Here is a 20,262-nt window from a genome sequence, read left to right on the forward strand (position 1 = left end):
AAAAAATGAAAAATAAAAAATATTTTCTTAGAATTAAATATTCTCAAAATTCTTATTCCGCCGGTGCCGCTGCCAGAGATCGCCAAAAAAGGTAACATTTATACTTTTTGGATTAAAAAATTAGAAAACATAGGAATTTTTTTTTCTGCATTTAAAATTTTCAAGATCAGAAAAATTCTCTAAAATTGATATAATAAATTTATAGTGATATAAACATCTAAACAAATTCTAAAAAACATTGATAACTCCCATTTTTAATATTTCTAGTGGTTCTTGGTGTAAATTATATTCCTGGAATTTCTAAAAATAATTATTTTAAATTTTTTGTGTTAATTAAAACTAGGAAAATAATGTAAAATATTTTTAGTGTTTTCCTTGTATTTATGCTTCAATTTAAACCATAGAAAATTACATAAATTAACTAAACATCCAGAAAAATCCCAGAAGTTATATCTCTCAGCTTTAAACTCAATTCCATCATTTTAAGCTTCAGAGAAATTCCGAAATTAAATTTCTGCCTCTCGGTGGGTCAACTTCTTACTTGCCCTATATTCGTTATAGAGTATTTAAGCGAAAATTTTCATAAATATTGTTGGTTAAGTCTGATTTGAAACAACAACATTAAACCCCCTAAATTTGGACTTTTCATATATTCAGCATTTTACCATATCATATTGGGATTTCTCTCAACAAAAACCTAGTTTGTTGCCAACTTGTGACTTGATCCAGGGGCTGTACACAGATAAGGTGCAAGCAGACTACAAACCAGCCCTCCCACGGTTGGCTATCACCCACTACGTAGAGAGATTTCAGACAGCCATTCTGCCCTGACCCCAAGATATATCCTCAAATCACTTTATTATTACATTTAAAGATGCGATGGATGATGTATATTTTGCGTTGACCCAGATTCATGTATAATATTGTTCATCACTAAGCATGGTCGCAAGTTTCTTGTGGATCTAACATATCTCTGTCTCTGTCTCTGTCTCTGTCTCTGTCTCTGTCTCTGTCTCTCTCTCTCTCTCTCTCTCTCTCTCTCTCTCTCTCCCTGTAAGTGTATCAGTCAGTCTATCTCTTTTTTGAACTCCCCCTCCCACGGTTGTATCTTTCGTCCCTCTTTTGACCCCTTATGTCGGTAATGGAAATATATCATCACTTTCCGACGTGGGAGATACATTTTATTGTATACTCTTATCCTGCTCATGACTTGGGCGCTTGAATGCAAACAACAGACTTTGTCGTGTACTACTGCCACGCCACTCGGGCAACCAAGTCGTACGTGGTGTCCCTGAAGGGAACTGACGGGACGAACGTGGAGGCAGTGGTGGTTTGCCACACGGACACATCGAGCTGGAACCCCAGACACATCGCCTTCCAGCTCTTATCCTGCTCATGACTTGGGCGCTTGAATGCAAACAACAGACTTTGTCCCAAACCTCACAGTGGCAACCCAACCTTTAAATCAACTTCTAAATAGGGAATTCTCCAATGATTAAAAACTGCTGGTGATGTGTCAGCCCCGAACGCAGAAATGTGGGAGGGGGCGCGCGGAAACCGAAGTGCGCCCCCCCTCTGTCTTTTCGTTTTGTGTGGAAAGGGTACATTCAGGGCCCATTTCCTTGTTATTTAAAGGGATTTCAGCCCCCCTGAAAGCCCTAATCCATTTTCTACAGCCGTAGAGTATGCTGGTTGCCAACTTATCACTCGATCCATGGGCTGTACACAGATAAGGTTCACGTAGACTACAAAACAGCCTCCGCGAAGATGAGCTGAATGTAAGTCACCTTGAAGACGCAGTTTTTTCTTCGGATCGGTAGCTCGGCCATTGGGAAACCAATATGTGACACATACTGGACGCAATTAAATTCATACCCTTTATTCAATGGCATCTCTTCAGGTCCGGGCATTCCTCCAGCCTTCAGTACCGCGTACAATCACAACGACACGTTACAACATATACTAGTTTAAATGATAGGGGAAATATGTCACGGTGGGCCCAAGTCTAGGCGTCGCGAGCCCATACGACGTGATCGCTGGGCAGGAAATGGCACACGGGCACCGTGCCGGGGCTTACCTTGAGGAGCTGGAAGGCGATGTGTCTGGGGTTCCAGCTCGATGTGTCCGTGTGGCAAACCACCACTGCCTCCACGTTCGTCCCGTCAGTTCCCTTCAGGGACACCACGTACGACTTGGTTGCCCGAGTGGCGTGGCAGTAGTACACGGCATACGGGTAGGGCTCTGCGTGACACGCCACGGCCTTGTTCCCGCCTACCTTCTTCACGCCCGCGGGAGCTATGACGTAGGCCTGCTTGGGCGAGTCAGGCTTGCTGACCTCCGTGGAAAGAGCGAGAAGATCGCGGGAGCCGAGGCTGGCCGTGGAGAAGTCCACCATTGACTCCAGAGACGTGGCGCAGTACCTTCTCTCTCCTGCCACGGTGGGCTCCTCGCACCTGCGAAGCGTCTTGCTGATGATGGCGGCCTCCTGGAGTCGGATCCACGTTGAGGCTGCTCAGGACGTCGGGCAGCTTGGGTGAGGAAAAGGGCAAGGAGTTGGCCATTGATCGGGAAAGAAAGGCGACGTCGCTCGTGGTTTTGCCGAAGTGAACGGTCATCTTAGAGCCCGGGACGAGATCCTTCTCCAAGAAGAACAGGGCCGAGCCGGTTTTGTCGTGAACCTGCGTCTCTGTAGCGGCATACCCGTAACTGAATGGACCGACGTCGACTACGACACCAGGCCCAGGGGTTCCAACCGTCACCCCAACTCCAGGGCCTACGGTCACCCCGACTGCAAGGCTGGATCCCACGTTACCTTGATCATCTGGCGAGGAAGCAGAGATGAGGAGAAAAAGTTTAAGGTATCAGCAACTCAGAGGACAATAGCCGTCACGTACTCAGCGTCTCTAAGAGGAAGTAAAGACCTTTTGGAAGACGCCGGCTCAAAGCACCAGGGATGGGCGTGCGAGGCAAGACAATGTGCCAATAGTTCAGAGGCGTCAGAACCCCGGCCGATGCTCCGACGACTGCCATCTGCCAAAGGGACGATTTTTAGTAACGACTAAAAGTACCTAAGATTTGGAAGGTCACGTCGGAGTAGACTCGTCAGTTACCATGACAATGGCGAGAGTGCAAATGGATCGCGCCATGTAGAAAGACGGGGCGGCGTTGGCCTGCTGCGGAATGTTAATCGCCAGACCGATGTTCTCACCCGTAAGGTCGTGACACGATGCCTTCGAGAGCAAAGGTGACAGGGTTTTATAGGAGCTTTGTGACAGCTTGAGCAGATGAATTATTTGTTCGCGGTGGGTTCGTCTCTGGCTCATTATTGACCAGTTACCTGCAAAACGTCCCCCTTGCCGGCCTATTAAGAATTCTCGCCGTAGTGGTCTTACCCGTGTTCAGAGGACACCTTCCCGTCAACGTGAAAGGGTTTCGGAAAGCATGAAGTCTCCTAAAAGACGTAATGTTCGTAGTTCTTCCACGACTCAAAATATTTATTTTCGTGACCCCCTATATTTTCTAATCGTGTAGCTACAATCCGGCATCAGGGTCATCTCGCCCTATGTGTTCTCGTTCTGTGGGACTGCATAAGCGTCCAGCCTAAGCTTGCGCAAACTGTCGTTCATATCACTCGTATGATTTTCGAAAAAAAGATTTTGTTTTCTACCGAGCTGAAAAATATGCTGATGGCTCTAGTAAACCAAAGCCATTATTTTCGAGCTATTTGGCTCCAATCCCTTAATATAAAAATTGAAGATTTTGTTACGACTAGAAATAAACTTTTTATATTCATCCATCATCCATGGATCCCTTTGCTGATACTCATTTTCTTGGAAGAACTGAAAAAACTCGAAAAAAATTATGCTTCGTGATTCGATATGGTTCAAAGTGTTTATGAAGACTGACGATTTGGATACAAATCACGATAATTTAGATTTATTCTCAAGTATACATTAAGAGATAAAGGATCAACCTTTATCTCTTGATTTATGTAGTTTTCTTCCAATGAGTGTTCGGCATTCTTTTTACAAAATAAACATGGTTAAGGGTACGACTTCTTACCGGTCCATGATCATTCTTGATGATTGAAGTGGCCCTATTCTCTTACGTCTAAACAAGAAGTGACATGTTAATGGTCCCATTATTAAATCCCAATTGTTTCTGTGTTCATACTTGGCCCAAAATCAAGTGTCGGGACTTGTAGGCATTCTTGTTTTTTCGACCGGATGCCTGACAGTTCTGGGTTCTCGTCCTACGTGGTCTTCTTCTTGACATTGTTAAACTGAAAGTTCCAGATTTAATGACCATTGGAGGCTGCGACAGTTTATGGCTTTGAAAACTCGTAGCCGACTGATGCAACTCTTTCAGGGATTCATTATCTCTCCTGCATTTCACTATATCCCGAAAGTCTAATCACTTTATTAGACATTTAAAGTTCTTCAATGTATTCATTATGATGGAGCGCCATTTTAAAGATATTTTTGGCCCCCCATTTCCTACACGTTGCACATTCTATTGCCAGAAGGCAAACTGAAACTCCGATCTGGTGTCTGAGCCAAGAGCGAAGAGTCATCCAAAGGGGACGGCAGCATACTAAAATTTGTGGCTGCCAACTGCCATGTGATAATTTCGTAGCCACATTCTGCCGCCTTGGCTCCTTCGAAAATCTGTTGCCTGCAGTTGATGGTGACGAAGAAGATGCAGTCGAGATGGCCCCGTAGCAGCGTGTGGTAGTCTTAATCCATTAGCAATCAATTTCCATCATAAATTTAATGTGACCTTGACAAAATGAAAGAATCTGGCTGGCCATAATCGGCCGGCAATGGACAAACAATCCGGCGGCAGAGAAAAAGCTAATAATTTATGTGGAGATGTCCTCCATCGATCAGAATGGGTGTCCCTTTTGCATATCCCGGGGCTTCCCGAGCAAGTTGAGATCGTGGACGATTTCATTTCTTGAGCATCAGAAGTAGCCTTTCCCGAAGGTGTTCCAACACGATACTTCAAAGAATTCATAAAGGAGAAGGGAGAAGAGAAGAAACAAGTTTTACAGGCACCTAGAAAAATTTTCAACTACGATTGTATTAAAAAAATCATCATCATACTAGTTCATTTCTATTGATAATAAAACATAGTAAGGCATAGCAGACCTGTTTAGTTTTCATCCTGGAACTCTATCTTTTATCCTGTCTAGCTTTAATCCTGGCGGTCTATCTTTCATCTTTTCGATATTTAATGCTGTGTCTTTCATCCTAACAATGTCTAAACCTATATTGGGCCCTCACCGCTAATTGAAATAACAATTATCAGCTACGTGGTTATTTTTAATAGTCCAACATCAAGATAGTTACTGTACGTGGTTATTTTTAATAGTCCAACATCAAGATAGTTACTGTTAATCGAGAACAATAATGATGTGACGACTCAGAAGTCAGAAGAGTTGAACTCCTTTATAGTTGGCCATTTCATCAGGATGATGGCCCTATTAGATGTCTGATGGAAAAAAAAATTAATTTGTTGACTTCCACATTTTTATATTTTTTCTGCCCTTTAATGTATATTTGAATGTGTCAGAGTTCAGACGACGTGGCAAGAAAATAACCCTTAATTGATCCTGAATGTTTTTGTTGGAGTTATGAACGCCTCTAATGATAAATCGATTTCACCATATCCGGTCAACCCAGAAATGGCGGACCGGTCCCCGCTCCTGGTCTGACCGGTCCCCGCTCCAAAATGGGGAACTCTATTGTATCATTTGCGTGTTTTTCGTTTTTTCCTGTGCTGTGTGCAGTGTTACCGTTGCGCATAGTTTCCGCATGAGCAACGGTAATTTTTTTCCGTGCAAATGATAACTCACTACTAGTACAATAAACTCTTTTAGAAATATGCTGAAGAGTTTGTGGTTGTTTTTTCTCATCCACTTCTTTTCCATTGATATAGGTCAGTACAGATTCTATCAAATAGCGTCTTGGAACACCGCTCGGAAAGGCTACTTTCGATGTTCGTGATATAAAATCATACAAGATCGCAACTTGCTCAGGAAACCGTTACATATGCCAAAAACACAGCTGCTCTAGTCGATGCAGGACTCTACTTTAATTCGTTGCCGCTTCACTGCCGCCGGCAGGTTTATCCATCAATAGTCGGCCTATTAGGGCCAGCCCAGATTCTTTATCCTGAGTACTAAATGGATTACGACTCCCACGCGGCGCTAGCGCGACATCTCGACTGCATCTTCTTGGTCGCCATCAACCGAAGGAGCCATGGCGGCAGATGTGGCAACGACATTAACGCATGCTTTCTGACAGCCGCAAACTTTATTTGTGCGGCCATCCTCTCGTGGACGACTCGAACTCTTCGTTCAGATACATGGTCGAAGTTTGACTGTGCCACGTAGAATAATGGACGGCCATGAAAGCTAAACATATATTTAAATCAGCGCTCAATCATAATAGATGCGCAGAATACATGTCTTATATGGGGATTACACCTCTCGGGGCTTTCGCGAAACAGACTCGCTAGATTCCAGAAACTACAATTTGCGGCAGGTTCGTAGCTCGATAATTGGAATATAGGTTGGATTCATAATAAGTTGAGCTAATTAACAATTAATTCCTCTGCAGACCCATGATGGACAATATCTTAGCTTGCCAGCGACGGTGGCGTTGATCGCAGGAGCCACGTCCTGAGTTCAGAAGAAGAATCAATTCTACAGGCTTTCGAGTTGGGCTGACACGTCAGAAGAACAAGAATACCTACAAGTTCCGGAAATTGATTTTGGGCCCAGTATGATCATAAGAAGGTTTGGTTCTATTATTATCACCTAGCATCGGGCTTCGAAAGTAGAGAATGCGACAACCTGAATGCTCAAGACTGGTCAAAGAAACCACGTTAAGAACAAAATTTTTCAGTGCGAAGTCGTATCCTTACCAACATTTATTTTGTAAAAAAAGTGCCGAACACTTATTTGAAGAAAATTACGAAAATCATACGAGTGATATGAACGACAGTTTGCGCAAGCTTAGGCTGGACGCTTATGCAGTCCCACAGAACGAGAACACATAGGGCGAGATGACCCTGATGCCGGATTGTAGCTACACGATTAGAAAGTATAGGGGGTCACGAAAATAAATATTTTGAGTCGTGGAAGAACTACGAACATTACGTCTTTTAGGAGACTTCATGCTTTCCGAAACCCTTTCACGTTGACGGGAAGGTGTCCTCTGAACACGGGTAAGACCACTACGGCGAGAATTCTTAATAGGCCGGCAAGGGGGACGTTTTGCAGGTAACTGGTCAATAATGAGCCAGAGACGAACCCACCGCGAACAAATAATTCATCTGCTCAAGCTGTCACAAAGCTCCTATAAAACCCTGTCACCTTTGCTCTCGAAGGCATCGTGTCACGACCTTACGGGTGAGAACATCGGTCTGGCGATTAACATTCCGCAGCAGGCCAACGCCGCCCCGTCTTTCTACATGGCGCGATCCATTTGCACTCTCGCCATTGTCATGGTAACTGACGAGTCTACTCCGACGTGACCTTCCAAATCTTAGGTACTTTTAGTCGTTACTAAAAATCGTCCCTTTGGCAGATGGCAGTCGTCGGAGCATCGGCCGGGGTTTTGACGCCTCTGAACTATTGGCACATTGTCTTGCCTCGCACGCCCATCCCTGGTGCTTTGAGCCGGCGTCTTCCAAAAGGTCTTTACTTCCTCTTAGAGACGCTGAGTACGTGACGGCTATTGTCCTCTGAGTTGCTGATACCTTAAACTTTTTCTCCTCATCTCTGCTTCCTCGCCAGATGATCAAGGTAACGTGGGATCCAGCCTTGCAGTCGGGGTGACCGTAGGCCCTGGAGTTGGGGTGACGGTTGGAACCCCTGGGCCTGGTGTCGTAGTCGACGTCGGTCCATTCAGTTACGGGTATGCCGCTACAGAGACGCAGGTTCACGACAAAACCGGCTCGGCCCTGTTCTTCTTGGAGAAGGATCTCGTCCCGGGCTCTAAGATGACCGTTCACTTCGGCAAAACCACGAGCGACGTCGCCTTTCTTTCCCGATCAATGGCCAACTCCTTGCCCTTTTCCTCACCCAAGCTGCCCGACGTCCTGAGCAGCCTCAACGTGGGATCCGACTCCAAGGAGGCCGCCATCATCAGCAAGACGCTTCGCAGGTGCGAGGAGCCCACCGTGGCAGGAGAGAGAAGGTACTGCGCCACGTCTCTGGAGTCAATGGTGGACTTCTCCACGGCCAGCCTCGGCTCCCGCGATCTTCTCGCTCTTTCCACGGAGGTCAGCAAGCCTGACTCGCCCAAGCAGGCCTACGTCATATCTCCCGCGGGCGTGAAGAAGGTAGGCGGGAACAAGGCCGTGGCGTGTCACGCAGAGCCCTACCCGTATGCCGTGTACTACTGCCACGCCACTCGGGCAACCAAGTCGTACGTGGTGTCCCTGAAGGGAACTGACGGGACGAACGTGGAGGCAGTGGTGGTTTGCCACACGGACACATCGAGCTGGAACCCCAGACACATCGCCTTCCAGCTCCTCAAGGTAAGCCCCGGCACGGTGCCCGTGTGCCATTTCCTGCCCAGCGATCACGTCGTATGGGCTCGCGACGCCTAGACTTGGGCCCACCGTGACATATTTCCCCTATCATTTAAACTAGTATATGTTGTAACGTGTCGTTGTGATTGTACGCGGTACTGAAGGCTGGAGGAATGCCCGGACCTGAAGAGATGCCATTGAATAAAGGGTATGAATTTAATTGCGTCCAGTATGTGTCACATATTGGTTTCCCAATGGCCGAGCTACCGATCCGAAGAAAAAACTGCGTCTTCAAGGTGACTTACATTCAGCTCATCTTCGCGGAGGCTGTTTTGTAGTCTACGTGAACCTTATCTGTGTACAGCCCATGGATCGAGTGATAAGTTGGCAACCAGCATACTCTACGGCTGTAGAAAATGGATTAGGGCTTTCAGGGGGGCTGAAATCCCTTTAAATAACAAGGAAATGGGCCCTGAATGTACCCTTTCCACACAAAACGAAAAGACAGAGGGGGGGCGCACTTCGGTTTCCGCGCGCCCCCTCCCACATTTCTGCGTTCGGGGCTGACACATCACCAGCAGTTTTTAATCATTGGAGAATTCCCTATTTAGAAGTTGATTTAAAGGTTGGGTTGCCACTGTGAGGTTTGGGACAAAGTCTGTTGTTTGCATTCAAGCGCCCAAGTCATGAGCAGGATAAGTGTATACAATAAAATGTATCTCCCCATGTTTGAAAGTTATCATATTATGTGTTCGTCAAACCAACCATACTACCATGTTTATTTAAGTTCATTGAATAAAATAATTATAATCATTGTTATTCCGTGTGATGTTTATAATGAAGTCCATGAATACGTGCAATAACTTAGTGAATTATGATGAGATCATATTACAGTGACCACTAGTATTTAAACATGTATTCTAAATATTCATATTCGATGGACAGTTGAAATGGACATCAAATTATCCAGATAGAATAGCACTAGCTGATCCTGCTTACAGGATAATTATAGCTGATCATGTGGCTATTAGTGTGACGACACTTAAGGACGAATAGTGGGTGCTCTTTGGAGAAAGAATTCACTGAATTGATCCGTACGAATCCCTGAATGGTATTGTACCTAAATGTCAATCCAGTTGTTTCAAGTCAGGGTTCTATAAGTGATCCACTAACGTGAGACACCGAGGACATCTAAGATAGATGACTATATTTTGACTATGACTTACGAGCCTCTAATCATGGGATTCAAATACGTTATATATTTGATGTAGTAAGAAATGATTGAGTGGTCAAGAGGGGATCATTCGGCCTCGGTATAAGAGGAGATTGACTCAATGAAGACGATGTAGAAAAATCACTTGCCAGGGTAGTAAGGATATTGGAGACGGCATTCTTTAATGATCCCCGTTACACATTAGTACTAATCGAATAATAAATTAGGGTTTGACAATAAACCATATCTAAGTCGTTTGAGAGTCTCGCGCGGAGGATGGATTATACATATATGATGACTGATGATGGTATAGGTTCCATGAGAGAGTTAGAGACTACTTGTTATATTCTAAAGCACAAGGTGTAGCTTGGCACCCCACGGGCTAGAAACTTAACCTATCAATTGGGTTAAATCGATCATTATTTAAGTGATCTATATGTTGATATAGTTAATTAATAATGTTAGTTAATAAATGTTATTGGGCTACTAAAGTTATTAACTAGAATAAAAAGTGGGCCTAGAGGGTCACACGCACAAGGTAATAAGGGCATTGTTGGATATATTTTCCTTGCAGGGTTTTTGAGAAAAACCTTAAGCGAAATATAAATAGGGAAAGGGGTATCATTTCAAGCACCCATACAAGCTTGACTTGAGAGCCCCTCCCTTTCTCCATTCTCTTCTCCACTCATCCAAGGGAGAGTGTCTTCATGATTAGGAGATCTTCTAGATTTTTAAGAAGAATCGAAGAAGAAGACGTGGAGATCCAAGCGCCAAGTGAACGGCTTCCAAACCATCTCGGAGCAGCAAAGTCAAGGGTGGAATGAGTTTCCCAAAAGTTACATTCAATGTTTCATTTTAAAATCTATTGTGAATCGATCGACACGCTTCTGCATCCATGGAAAACATGTTTCCATGGACAAACCAAGGTACCGAACCCAACATCCCCCATGTTAGAAAGTAATGATATATTTCCATTAACGATGGATGGGGTCAAAAGAATGACAAAAGATATAAATGTGGGTGGGGAAGTTCAAAAAGACAAACGGGTATACATGTATAGAGAGAGGTATAGAGAGAAAGAGAAATTGTTGGATACATAAGAAACTTGTGACCATGCTTAAGGATGAACAAGATTATACATGAATGTACACGAATTCAAAGCATACCTTATCCATCACATCCTCAAATGTAATAATCAAGCTGTCTTGAGAATATGTCTTGAGTCAGGCCATAAAGACTATCTGAAATCTCTCATGTAGTGGGGGATACAGAATTTTGTCCTTTTTCTTCCTTTATGAATCTGATCATTATCATTAGGATACTTTTAGACTCTGCAAATTCAATATCAATAATCATGCCCATTTGGAAATATCTTTGTCCTATTATTACAATTATGCACATCATGTTAATTGGGATTGGTAAATGATAGGTTACTACCATGGAATTGTACACATGTATGTACCTATAGATTTAGACACTAATCTAACCAGGCAAAGATAATGATAATATATATACATATATATATATTTTTCGTCTCTGTATCTCTTTATGTATACCGCTCTCTATTGCACACTCTCTCTTTCTTGTAAAATTAATTTATTATACTATGGCCATGTATAGGTGTACAATTCCATGTTATTAATTAATATATAGAGAGTAAGAGGTGTGAATAGAGGCAGATATTAAAAGAAAAAGAGAAAGGGGTAGCAATATTTAGGGGTCAAAGAAATAGAAATATAGAGACTCAAATAGATAAATACAGAGATAAATACAGAGAGTGAGAAAGAGAAAGAGAGCAGTAGAGATAAAAGTGATGGTGCGACGCAGCCCGAGCGCCCAGGAAAGTCTTTGGAGACGTCGCCAACGTCATTGATATCACTGCCAGTTCGCGTTCAGCCCCCGGCAAGCAAAGGCGATGGCGTGCACGCCTAGATTCAAATATCCTAGGTAACGGGCATGCTATCATTGTTTTCTTTTGTCATTTTCATCCAAACCTTTTATTCGCATTTTCTTGCATTTTCTATCACCAGTATTATCTCTCTCTCGCCTTTTATTTTTATCTCTTTCCCCTATCAATTTCATGCTGTAGTGAGGGGAAATCCATTCTATAAGGATTTTCCCCTCCCCTTTTCTTCACCTAATGGGTCTTAAAACCCCCTATTTCCTCTCTTTTGATTTGTTAGGGGCCCATTCATGTCCTTCCCTATAAATAGGAAAGGATGGGTGCCCTAACATTCTGGAACTTGTTTTTTTGAAGATATCGTTGTTTTGAGAAAGCACAGGTTCCCGTTCTTGGAGAAGAAGGAGAAGAGAAGAGGAAGGGGGACAAAAGAGAGAATCCTAGAAGCCACCTGCGATTGATGGGCGGACCACAAAATCCTGGTTCCACTGTTCGTCCACCAACCCTTCCCTGTTCGCCGTGGACCTCCTCCCGGCCTCTGTTCTTGTTTCCCCGCTGATAACCCCCTCAATTCAGTCTTTATTTCATGCTATTAGCACAATTTTATGTATTTAAAGAGCTTAAAATGGGGTTGTTATCATATATTTACATAAATATAATGTTTCCAAGTGATTTCTGATTTTCCCTAATTTCATGTTAATTTTGTGAATTTTTGAGATTTATTTGAGCTTGAAATAGTTATTTTTATGGGGATGAAATACTGAATTTTATAGAATTTTATGGAAATTTGTAGAATTTATTTAGGATTTAATTGGATTTTTTGAGATTTATTTAAGTGAGAAATGAATTTTTAAAGAGGAAAAGGATATATTTGTAATGAGAAAATGAGTTTTAAAGCAATTTCTACTCTTCTAGGGGCTTTTCATAAATTTCAGTTGTAATTATGAAACAGCTCTCGGTCGTGTATGCAGGCGTAAGTCTATTATTTAAATAGTTACAGGGTTTTATTGCAATTATATACCATTTTTTAATGGTTTTATGATAAATCAGAGAAGAGAGAATGCGCAAGGGGCATATACACAATTATTCTTCGGCGGTGTTCAGGAGCAATTCCAAGCTTTCTATAGGACTTTTCCACAAAAAGGAGAATTCAAAATTCGTCCGCCAATGAGAGGACGACACATCATGGCGTGTTAAAAAAAGAAATGAATAAATAAATGAATTTAAATCCAATGGCTTAAATTTGTTTAAAATTCATTTATTAATAACTTTCGATCCTGAAGTTAGATTGAGATGATTCTTTTATGGATTTGCTTGTCTTGATCCCCTCTTTCTATCTGTATGATTGGATCATTCAGATCAAGCCTACATTGATACATAAAAATTAATTACTAATTGGGGGTAAAATGGTAATTGTGACCATATAACCTAAGTATAGAAGCTAAATTTTGTGAGAGGGAGCTCATTCTTGATGGTTCTCTATCACAGCTTCAAGAGAGAGAGGAGCTCCAGCTTGGATCAACCTATTTGGTACTTTTTCCTTCTTTGTATTTGAATTTTTGGTGTATTTTGGATGATGTTAGTTTAATTTCTTGATTGTTCTTCTTGATTCTGGTCTGAACTTCTAAATCGCTTGGCTTGAGCGGCATGTACAAGCCCTTACTAGGATTGAGAGGATAAATTGAGAGATTTACCTAGCTATTCCAAGTGCACATTAAAAAAAAACTATTAAATTTCCCATTTTATTATCCAATAGAGTAGTTATTTTTGAATTATCAAGCTTACAGAAACAACCGAAACAAATCAAAATTTTCTCCTCTCAACATCTCTAATTGACCCCTTTGACCCTTTTCTTTTGATCAAAGAAGCCAATTTAGAGCCCCATATTCTTCTATTCCTCTCATCTCTCCTACCTCCCTTTCTAAATTTCTCATTTAATTTAGGTGATTTGATCTTCATTTAAGATCAAATTAACTTTAATTAGTGTCAAATTATTCAATTACATCATCAATTGAATTAACTTACTAGCTTCCCTTGGACGATACCCTTTACTTATCACTACACATCTTAAGTAGGGTTTTATAAATTTATTGTATAAGCTAAAATTAACAACGACAAGGGGTTTAAAAATTGTAAAATTCACCCCTATTTTTGGCTTATCAATTGGCGTCGGGCAGTGCCAGGGCGCAGTCGTCCCTTCCTCCGTATCACCGACTTCGACGCCGGACGGTGAGAGTTCGGACCGAGAAGGGACCGGCCCTGATTCACCTGCGCGTGAGCTTTCCGGGTGCAACCGGGAACTCATTTCGTGGAGACCCTTCGGGCACGGTTCTACCGCGTCGATGGGCTGTCGTGATTGAGCGCGAGTCCTAGGCCCTACTCTCACCTTGATCACCTCGAGTTGACCGGGAGCGGCGTTGACCGCATTCCTGGTCGACCCAAGAGCGGGTGAGGCCCCGGTTAAACGGGGAGACCTTGGTTGAAGATCCCGTGGACCTGGTCGGCTGTTGATTCCGCTGAACGGGCGATAATGGGACACCGACCACCGGCTGGCGACCCCGTTGTCCTGGTCCTCCTGTTTCCCTCTAGGCGGTAGTCAGTCGAGTCGAATCTCCATCCCTCGGGTGCAATCCAGCTGCTGCCTTCCTCTCAACCTCTCCGTCTATCCACCCCAACCACCGGCTGATATACCTCGCCGGTCCCCTCCTGGGCTCCTCCCACCATCGACACCGCCCACGTTTGATTGGATGTGATGATGCAGAAGAGTCCAGCACGCGGACACCGATGAGGTACGTCCTCTCTCTACCGCCCGTCTCTTATTTTCTACAGTATATTATCTGATTGCCTCCACCGCACTCGGGTTAGATATAGGTGAGAGAGAAAGGTTGAGCGTGGACTATGTAAGTCTTGAGCGTCTTTCCTTGGTACGAGTTGGGTTCGCCCGTCATGTGTGGGCAACATCCGGCGGAGCTTTTCCATTCGGCACCGTAGCCATCCTCGTCCCCTCAGATGAGGTTCGAGAGGTCTATCCTCTCCACCGCCGGGCGACTTCCTCGGTCCCGGGCGTCAGTATTCCTCACTAGTCGGCACTTGCACATATCATATACCGTGCATCTTGCATTGCATCGTAGTATACTTGCCCATTAGGATTCCGATTGGACGACACCACGCCGTAGTCCAATACCATTATCATTGGCCGCCACCGAACCATCATATTCGGTGTCGACCGAACGACCTCCCCTACGACGTCCAACATAAAAAGGGAAGATGAGAACTCAGGGAGAGAGCAAAAGATAGAGAGAAAGAGACGGCGAGAAAGAGAAAGATGTAAACACACCAAGAGAGATAGACAGATATATTGAGGGAGAGATTGAGAAGGAGAGATAAAAATAAAGAAAGGGAAAAAAAAAGAGGGAAAGAGAAAGGGAGAAAGCGAAAGACTTATATTATTTTCTCTATGTATATATATCTATCTTTTTCTTTATCTCTCTCTCTCTATCTCGTTCTCTGTCTTTGTATTTCATTATCTGTCCTTCTCGCTCTTTCTCTATCTATCTATTCCTCCCTTTCTCTATCTTTGTCTCTATCTATTTCTCTTTCTCTCTTTTTCACTATATATCTTTCCTCCCTTTCTTTCTCTTTCTCTCTCTATCTCTTTCTCACTCTTTCTCTATCTACCTCTCCCTCCCCTGCACTGTCTTTCTCTCTGTATCTCTTTCTCATTATTTATCTATCTACCTCTCCCTCCCCTGCACTATCTTTCTCTCTCTATCTCTTTCTCGCTCGTTCTCTATCTATCCCTTTCTTTCTCTCCCTTTCGTTCTCTATTTTCCTCTCTCTATCTCTTTCTCTTTCTCTATCTATCTCTCCTTTTCTTTCTCTATCTCTTTCTCTTTCTATTTCTCTTTATCTTTCTCCATCTATATCTCTGATGTAACATGACGGCCGTAAGAGAGCGGCTTGTGTTACACCACAAGGGACTGACAAAAATATCTAGATGCAACGACTTCAATTGATGCGATTGGCGCGATACAATCAATGAGAAGTATGTCAAGGAGGCCGGCGATTCGGGATGTCGAAACAGTTGTTGAGATGAAGGGGACAAGGCACGCCAGGCTCACAATGATCCACGTAATCAACTCGAAAGCCGACAAGGTGAGAAACGATCTTCGTCCAAGTGCATCTGCACCGTTGAGGTGAACAAGTGATTCAGACGCCGTCAAAGAATCCACTCTAATTAGAGATGATGGTGAATCCGTCCACACTCTTAAATTCTCTCGAGCCAATGAGCATTCGAAGATCGGCACTAAAAGTTGTAATTATACTGCTATATAAACGGGGAAAGTTTGGATGAACCTGGTGACCAGCAAAGTACTTGGCTAGTCACAGTTGTCCCAGAGACACCCAATGAGGTCCGGGCAATGTTCACCGATTGAGCAAAAATATGGATGATGAACAGGCACGAGGAGTGAAATAACAAGTTCGACTAGTGATTGTTTGATCTTCTTGGATCACCGTAATGAATGGCGAAGGCAAAGAATGTAGAAGAAGAAAGGAGAGATAGAAGAGAAAGAAGAGACAGGAGTAGATCAAGATCGTTGTATTAATCCGCAAGTCTTTCCTGGAACATTGGTTGTATATTTATACTTAGTAATAAGTAGTTATCATATACATATCCGTTGTAACGATTTACAACGGATATAAAAGTTTAAATGCAACTTCTAATCTTGACCGTTATAACAAATCGGGGGCACAGATCTCGTCCGTTGATCTGTGCCTTATACCCATTTATATAACGAACTAATCTTGACCGTTATAACAGATCGGGTGCCCCAATCGCAGCCATTGATCGGTGCGATGGACCCATCGGTTATAACGGCTATATCAATATTTGATCCTGACCGTTATAAAAACTTATTGTTTAATCCTGAGCGTCTACTGTTTGATCCTAACTATATTGAATCCTATTCTATGTTCAAACCTATATTGAATCCTATTATCTAATCTCTAACGAGTATATAAAATATATCAATTTTACTAACTAATCTTATTAAGTCCCTATCAGAAGAACGGCGGTCTGAGTGAAGAGTCGACGGGCTGACTGAAGAGTCGACGCCTGCCGAGCTGGCTCCACAGCTTCCGCTCGGCGGAGACGAGTACTGGTTCTTTGAGACGAGTAAAACTCGTCTGCAGACGAGATCAATAGTGATCTCGACAGCTGGATTCGGTGCAAGTATTCAACGGACACAAGATGCCACCATCAGATACCAGCTATCTTCGACCGCTCCAATAGATGATGGAAGTGGGTACTTCAGACGGCAGAACCGCTCTTCCCGACGCCAAGAAGGTAGAAGAGAAACGGTGGGCTATAACGTGTAATCGAGGCTGATCGTGCTCGGTAGATATTGACGGAGATATCTAAAAGTCCAAGTATAAAACTTGAAGTTCCAGAAAATAGAACGGGGAAGGATTGTCGATCCGCGATAGGTTTTGTCCTTCTCAAGTACTAGTTTGACAAAATAAGGATCGCCTGGTTTGGCGAGAATGGAACAACAAGTCCGAATAAGGATATCCCGTGGTTGGAATGACTGTGGAGTATCCCTTAGCGGTCAATTTCCGACGGTTATAGAACATTTACGGCAATGGAAGTAACTGATATGCGGCCGATCTCGGTGGGCTAGAAGTCGAAGAGGTAATCCGTAGTAATTTACAGATGCTAATAGCTTTAAGAGGAACATGACTACGACGTATGTTGCCACGATTTGGATCGGATCCGGCTGGCGAGACAACAGCTTCCTCGAAGGATATCGCTGATCTGGATTGGAGAATAATCGGAGGTGCCTGAGGTTGGAGAGTCAAACTGCACAAAATACTACTTTCCACGATTGATTTTTCTTCCATGAACTGACAGAACCAGTTAATCATGGATGCAAGTACGATCTGCTCTTTCCTGATGCAGAAAAAAGAACAAACGAACGGGAGACTCCTAGGATGACACCGAAGGAACCCTTTAGAACCAAGAGACAACTTCAATCATAACTGCAAGTTTTTTTAGCAATCCGATCTCTGTGAGGGGAAGAAGAAAGGGTCGATCGATAACCCTAAAATTAGATATGGTCCAAACCGTGTGAGCGAATCCCGCTCGTGCGGTTGGGCGGATGTGCGGTGCGATTGTGCGGTCAATCGCACAGGATTTTCGCACACCGCACAGGGGTCGGTGCGGTGTGAAAATTTGCCGTTGTGCGAATTTTGAGTGTGACTGCCTCCTCCTCCCCCCTCCCCCCCATCACCCCGCGCCGCTGCCGGCTTCCCCCTCTAGCCCGCTCCGGCCGTCCCCACCCCCGTTCCCTTCCCTGCCCCACCGCGCTGCCCCCCGCCCCCCCCCTCTGCCCACCGCACTGCACACCGCACAGGGGTCGGTGCGGTGTGAAAATTTGCCGTTGTGCGAATTTTCAGTGTGACTGCCTCCTCCTCCCCCCTCCCCCCCATCACCCCGCGCCGCCGCCGGCTTCCCCCTCTAGCCCCCGCCCCCTCCGGCCTCCTCCGGCTTCCCCCTCTAGCCCGCTCCGGCCGTTCCCCCCCCCTCCCCTTTCCCGCCACGCGCGCCGCCCCGTTCCCCCTCCTTTCTCTCCACCCTCCTCTGCCCACGGTACCCCGTCCACCCCCCGCCGCGTTCGCCGCCTTCGCCGGCACCGTCTTCTCCCGCGACGCCGTTTGGGCGACGCCACGGCGCCGTCATCCTTGTGTTTTGAAGAAGGGTAAACATATTCTTTTTAATTATTAATTATTAATTATATTAATAATTAAACATAGTAATTATACCACTTATATTAAGAATTAAATATAGTTATTTTATTTTCCAAATTGCATTAATTTTTTTTTTAAATCCTTCTAAATGTGCGAATTTAGTGCGCTGTGCGGTGCGCTTTTCCGCACAAAAGCGCACAGCACACTGCGCAGAGCATTTTGTGCATGCAAAAATTCGCACACTCGGTGCGAATTTTCTTTTTTATGCGATAATTTTTTTTATTATTTTTTTTTACGGAAATCTTCTTCTTCAAAAGACAAGAATAACTACCAACAACAAAAAGAGATCTGATTCTTCAATTCAACAAGCCTGTCCGCCACGTTTACCCTTCCCCTCTTCTTAAAGAAGGGGGGGGGGGTTGGGGGGACAACTATCAACGTCCTAGTGGGCACTTTCAAGGGGAAAGCTTATTGGGCTTTCCCCTAAAGGGTCCTTCATGGGGTAAGAAGTCAAATGGACTCCCCTCCTTAAAGGTACAAGTGAATAAATAAGACAACAGATAGACATTATTCATGGGGAGGCCCGAACACATACAGGGGAGCCTCTGAAAGGTAGAAATAAATAAAACAACTATACGCTCGCAAAACAAATGAACATGTAAAATAGAACTGTCCGAGAGGACCGACGTCAGGCCTGATATCGGAAATGTGGATTCCTCGCATCGGCTTGAGCTGCACGGCGTGATTGATGATAAATTTGAATGTGCTCCTTAGGATGTTCCTCCATCACTGTCCCTCCCATTCTCTGTCTGTCTCTCTCTAACTGTTTCTCATTCGTGCTCTATATCTCTCGACGTATGTTTCACGCTGTTTATATATCACTTATTCCACTATCTATTTCCTTGTCTCTCGTTCCTATTTCTCTCTATGTCCCTCACTTTTCATCTGCTTCTTGATCTCTTTCGTTCTCTTCTCATTTGTGGCTCTCTATCTCTCGCTCTCTTGCTGTCTATTTGTCTCTCTGTATACCTCTCTCTATGGTTTTTCCTATCTCACTCTCTAATTCTCTTTCTCTTTATATACCGCTCTCTATGGATTTCTCCTTCTCGCTCTCTATGTATTTTTCTCTTTATAGCTCTCTCTACTTCCCTCTCGGTTTATACCTCTTTCTTTGTCTTTCTCTATTTCTCTTTCTCCTTATACCTCTCTCTGTGTTCTCTCTCTCTCTGTCTGTCTGCGTCTCTCTCTAATTTTCTTTCTCCTTATACCTATCTGTGTGTGTTTCTCTCTCTCACTTTCTATATATCTTATCTTTATATCTTTTCCATGTCTTTCTTTTGATTGCTCTCTATTTGTTGTTTGCTTCATGGCTCTTTCTGTTTTTCTTTCTCTTTGTATCTCTCTCTATGTCTTTCTCTCTCTTGCTCTCCATTTGTCTTTTGCTTCATGGCTCTTTCCATTTTTCTTTCTCTTTATATTCTCTCGATGTCTTTCTCTCTCTTGCTCTCTATTTGTCGTTCGCTTCATGGCTCTTTCCATTTTTCTTTCTCTTTATATCTCTCCCTATGTCTTTCTCTCTCTCACTCTCTATTCCTCTTTCTCTTTATATCTCTCTCTATCTATCTCTTTCTATTCCATTTTTTAATATCTCTCCCTTTATTATTCTTTCTTTTTATATCCTTCATCTATCTGTCTATCTCTATTTCTCTCTCTTTTCTCTATCTGTAGTTGTGTCTCTATTTCTGTCTCTCTATTACTCTCACTCTATTTATCTCTCCCCCGTTTGTCATATACATTTTTGTCCCTCTTCTCTCTCTTCAAGATTTCATGGTTTTTATTGGCATATCCACTCGGAGTG

At 43.6% G+C, this 20,262-nt stretch overlaps 1 protein-coding gene and 1 pseudogene across 2 annotated transcripts; one reads left to right on the forward strand and one right to left on the reverse strand.

Moving 5' to 3' along the window:
* Positions 1-1,856: 1,856 nt before the first annotated feature.
* On the reverse strand, positions 1,857-3,359 carry LOC144703062 (BURP domain-containing protein 6-like; annotated as a pseudogene). Its single transcript, XR_013581468.1, has 3 exons — positions 3,111-3,359; positions 2,922-3,030; positions 1,857-2,821 (listed from the first exon to the last, which is right to left on the reverse strand). The product of XR_013581468.1 is annotated as a BURP domain-containing protein 6-like (transcript).
* A 3,980-nt stretch (positions 3,360-7,339) lies between these two features.
* On the forward strand, positions 7,340-8,771 carry LOC144703777 (BURP domain-containing protein 3-like). The gene is made up of 3 exons (XM_078576037.1): positions 7,340-7,515; positions 7,596-7,704; positions 7,805-8,771. Exons 1-3 carry the CDS (start codon positions 7,480-7,482, stop codon positions 8,620-8,622), a joined length of 963 nt encoding a protein of 320 aa, XP_078432163.1. The 5' UTR covers positions 7,340-7,479; the 3' UTR covers positions 8,623-8,771.
* Positions 8,772-20,262: the final 11,491 nt, after the last annotated feature.

Source organism: Wolffia australiana, chromosome 5 (genome assembly GCF_029677425.1).
Source record: "Wolffia australiana isolate 7733 chromosome 5, ASM2967742v1".
NCBI classification, from domain to species: domain Eukaryota; kingdom Viridiplantae; phylum Streptophyta; class Magnoliopsida; order Alismatales; family Araceae; genus Wolffia; species Wolffia australiana.

Coding starts and splice junctions, on each gene's coding strand:
- LOC144703777 (XM_078576037.1), top strand. CDS start 7,480: ATGGCGCGATCCATTTGCACTCTCGCCATTGTCATG. Junction 7,516..7,595: donor GCACTCTCGCCATTGTCATG/GTAACTGACGAG, acceptor TCCCTTTGGCAG/ATGGCAGTCGTCGGAGCATC. Junction 7,705..7,804: donor GAGCCGGCGTCTTCCAAAAG/GTCTTTACTTCC, acceptor CTTCCTCGCCAG/ATGATCAAGGTAACGTGGGA.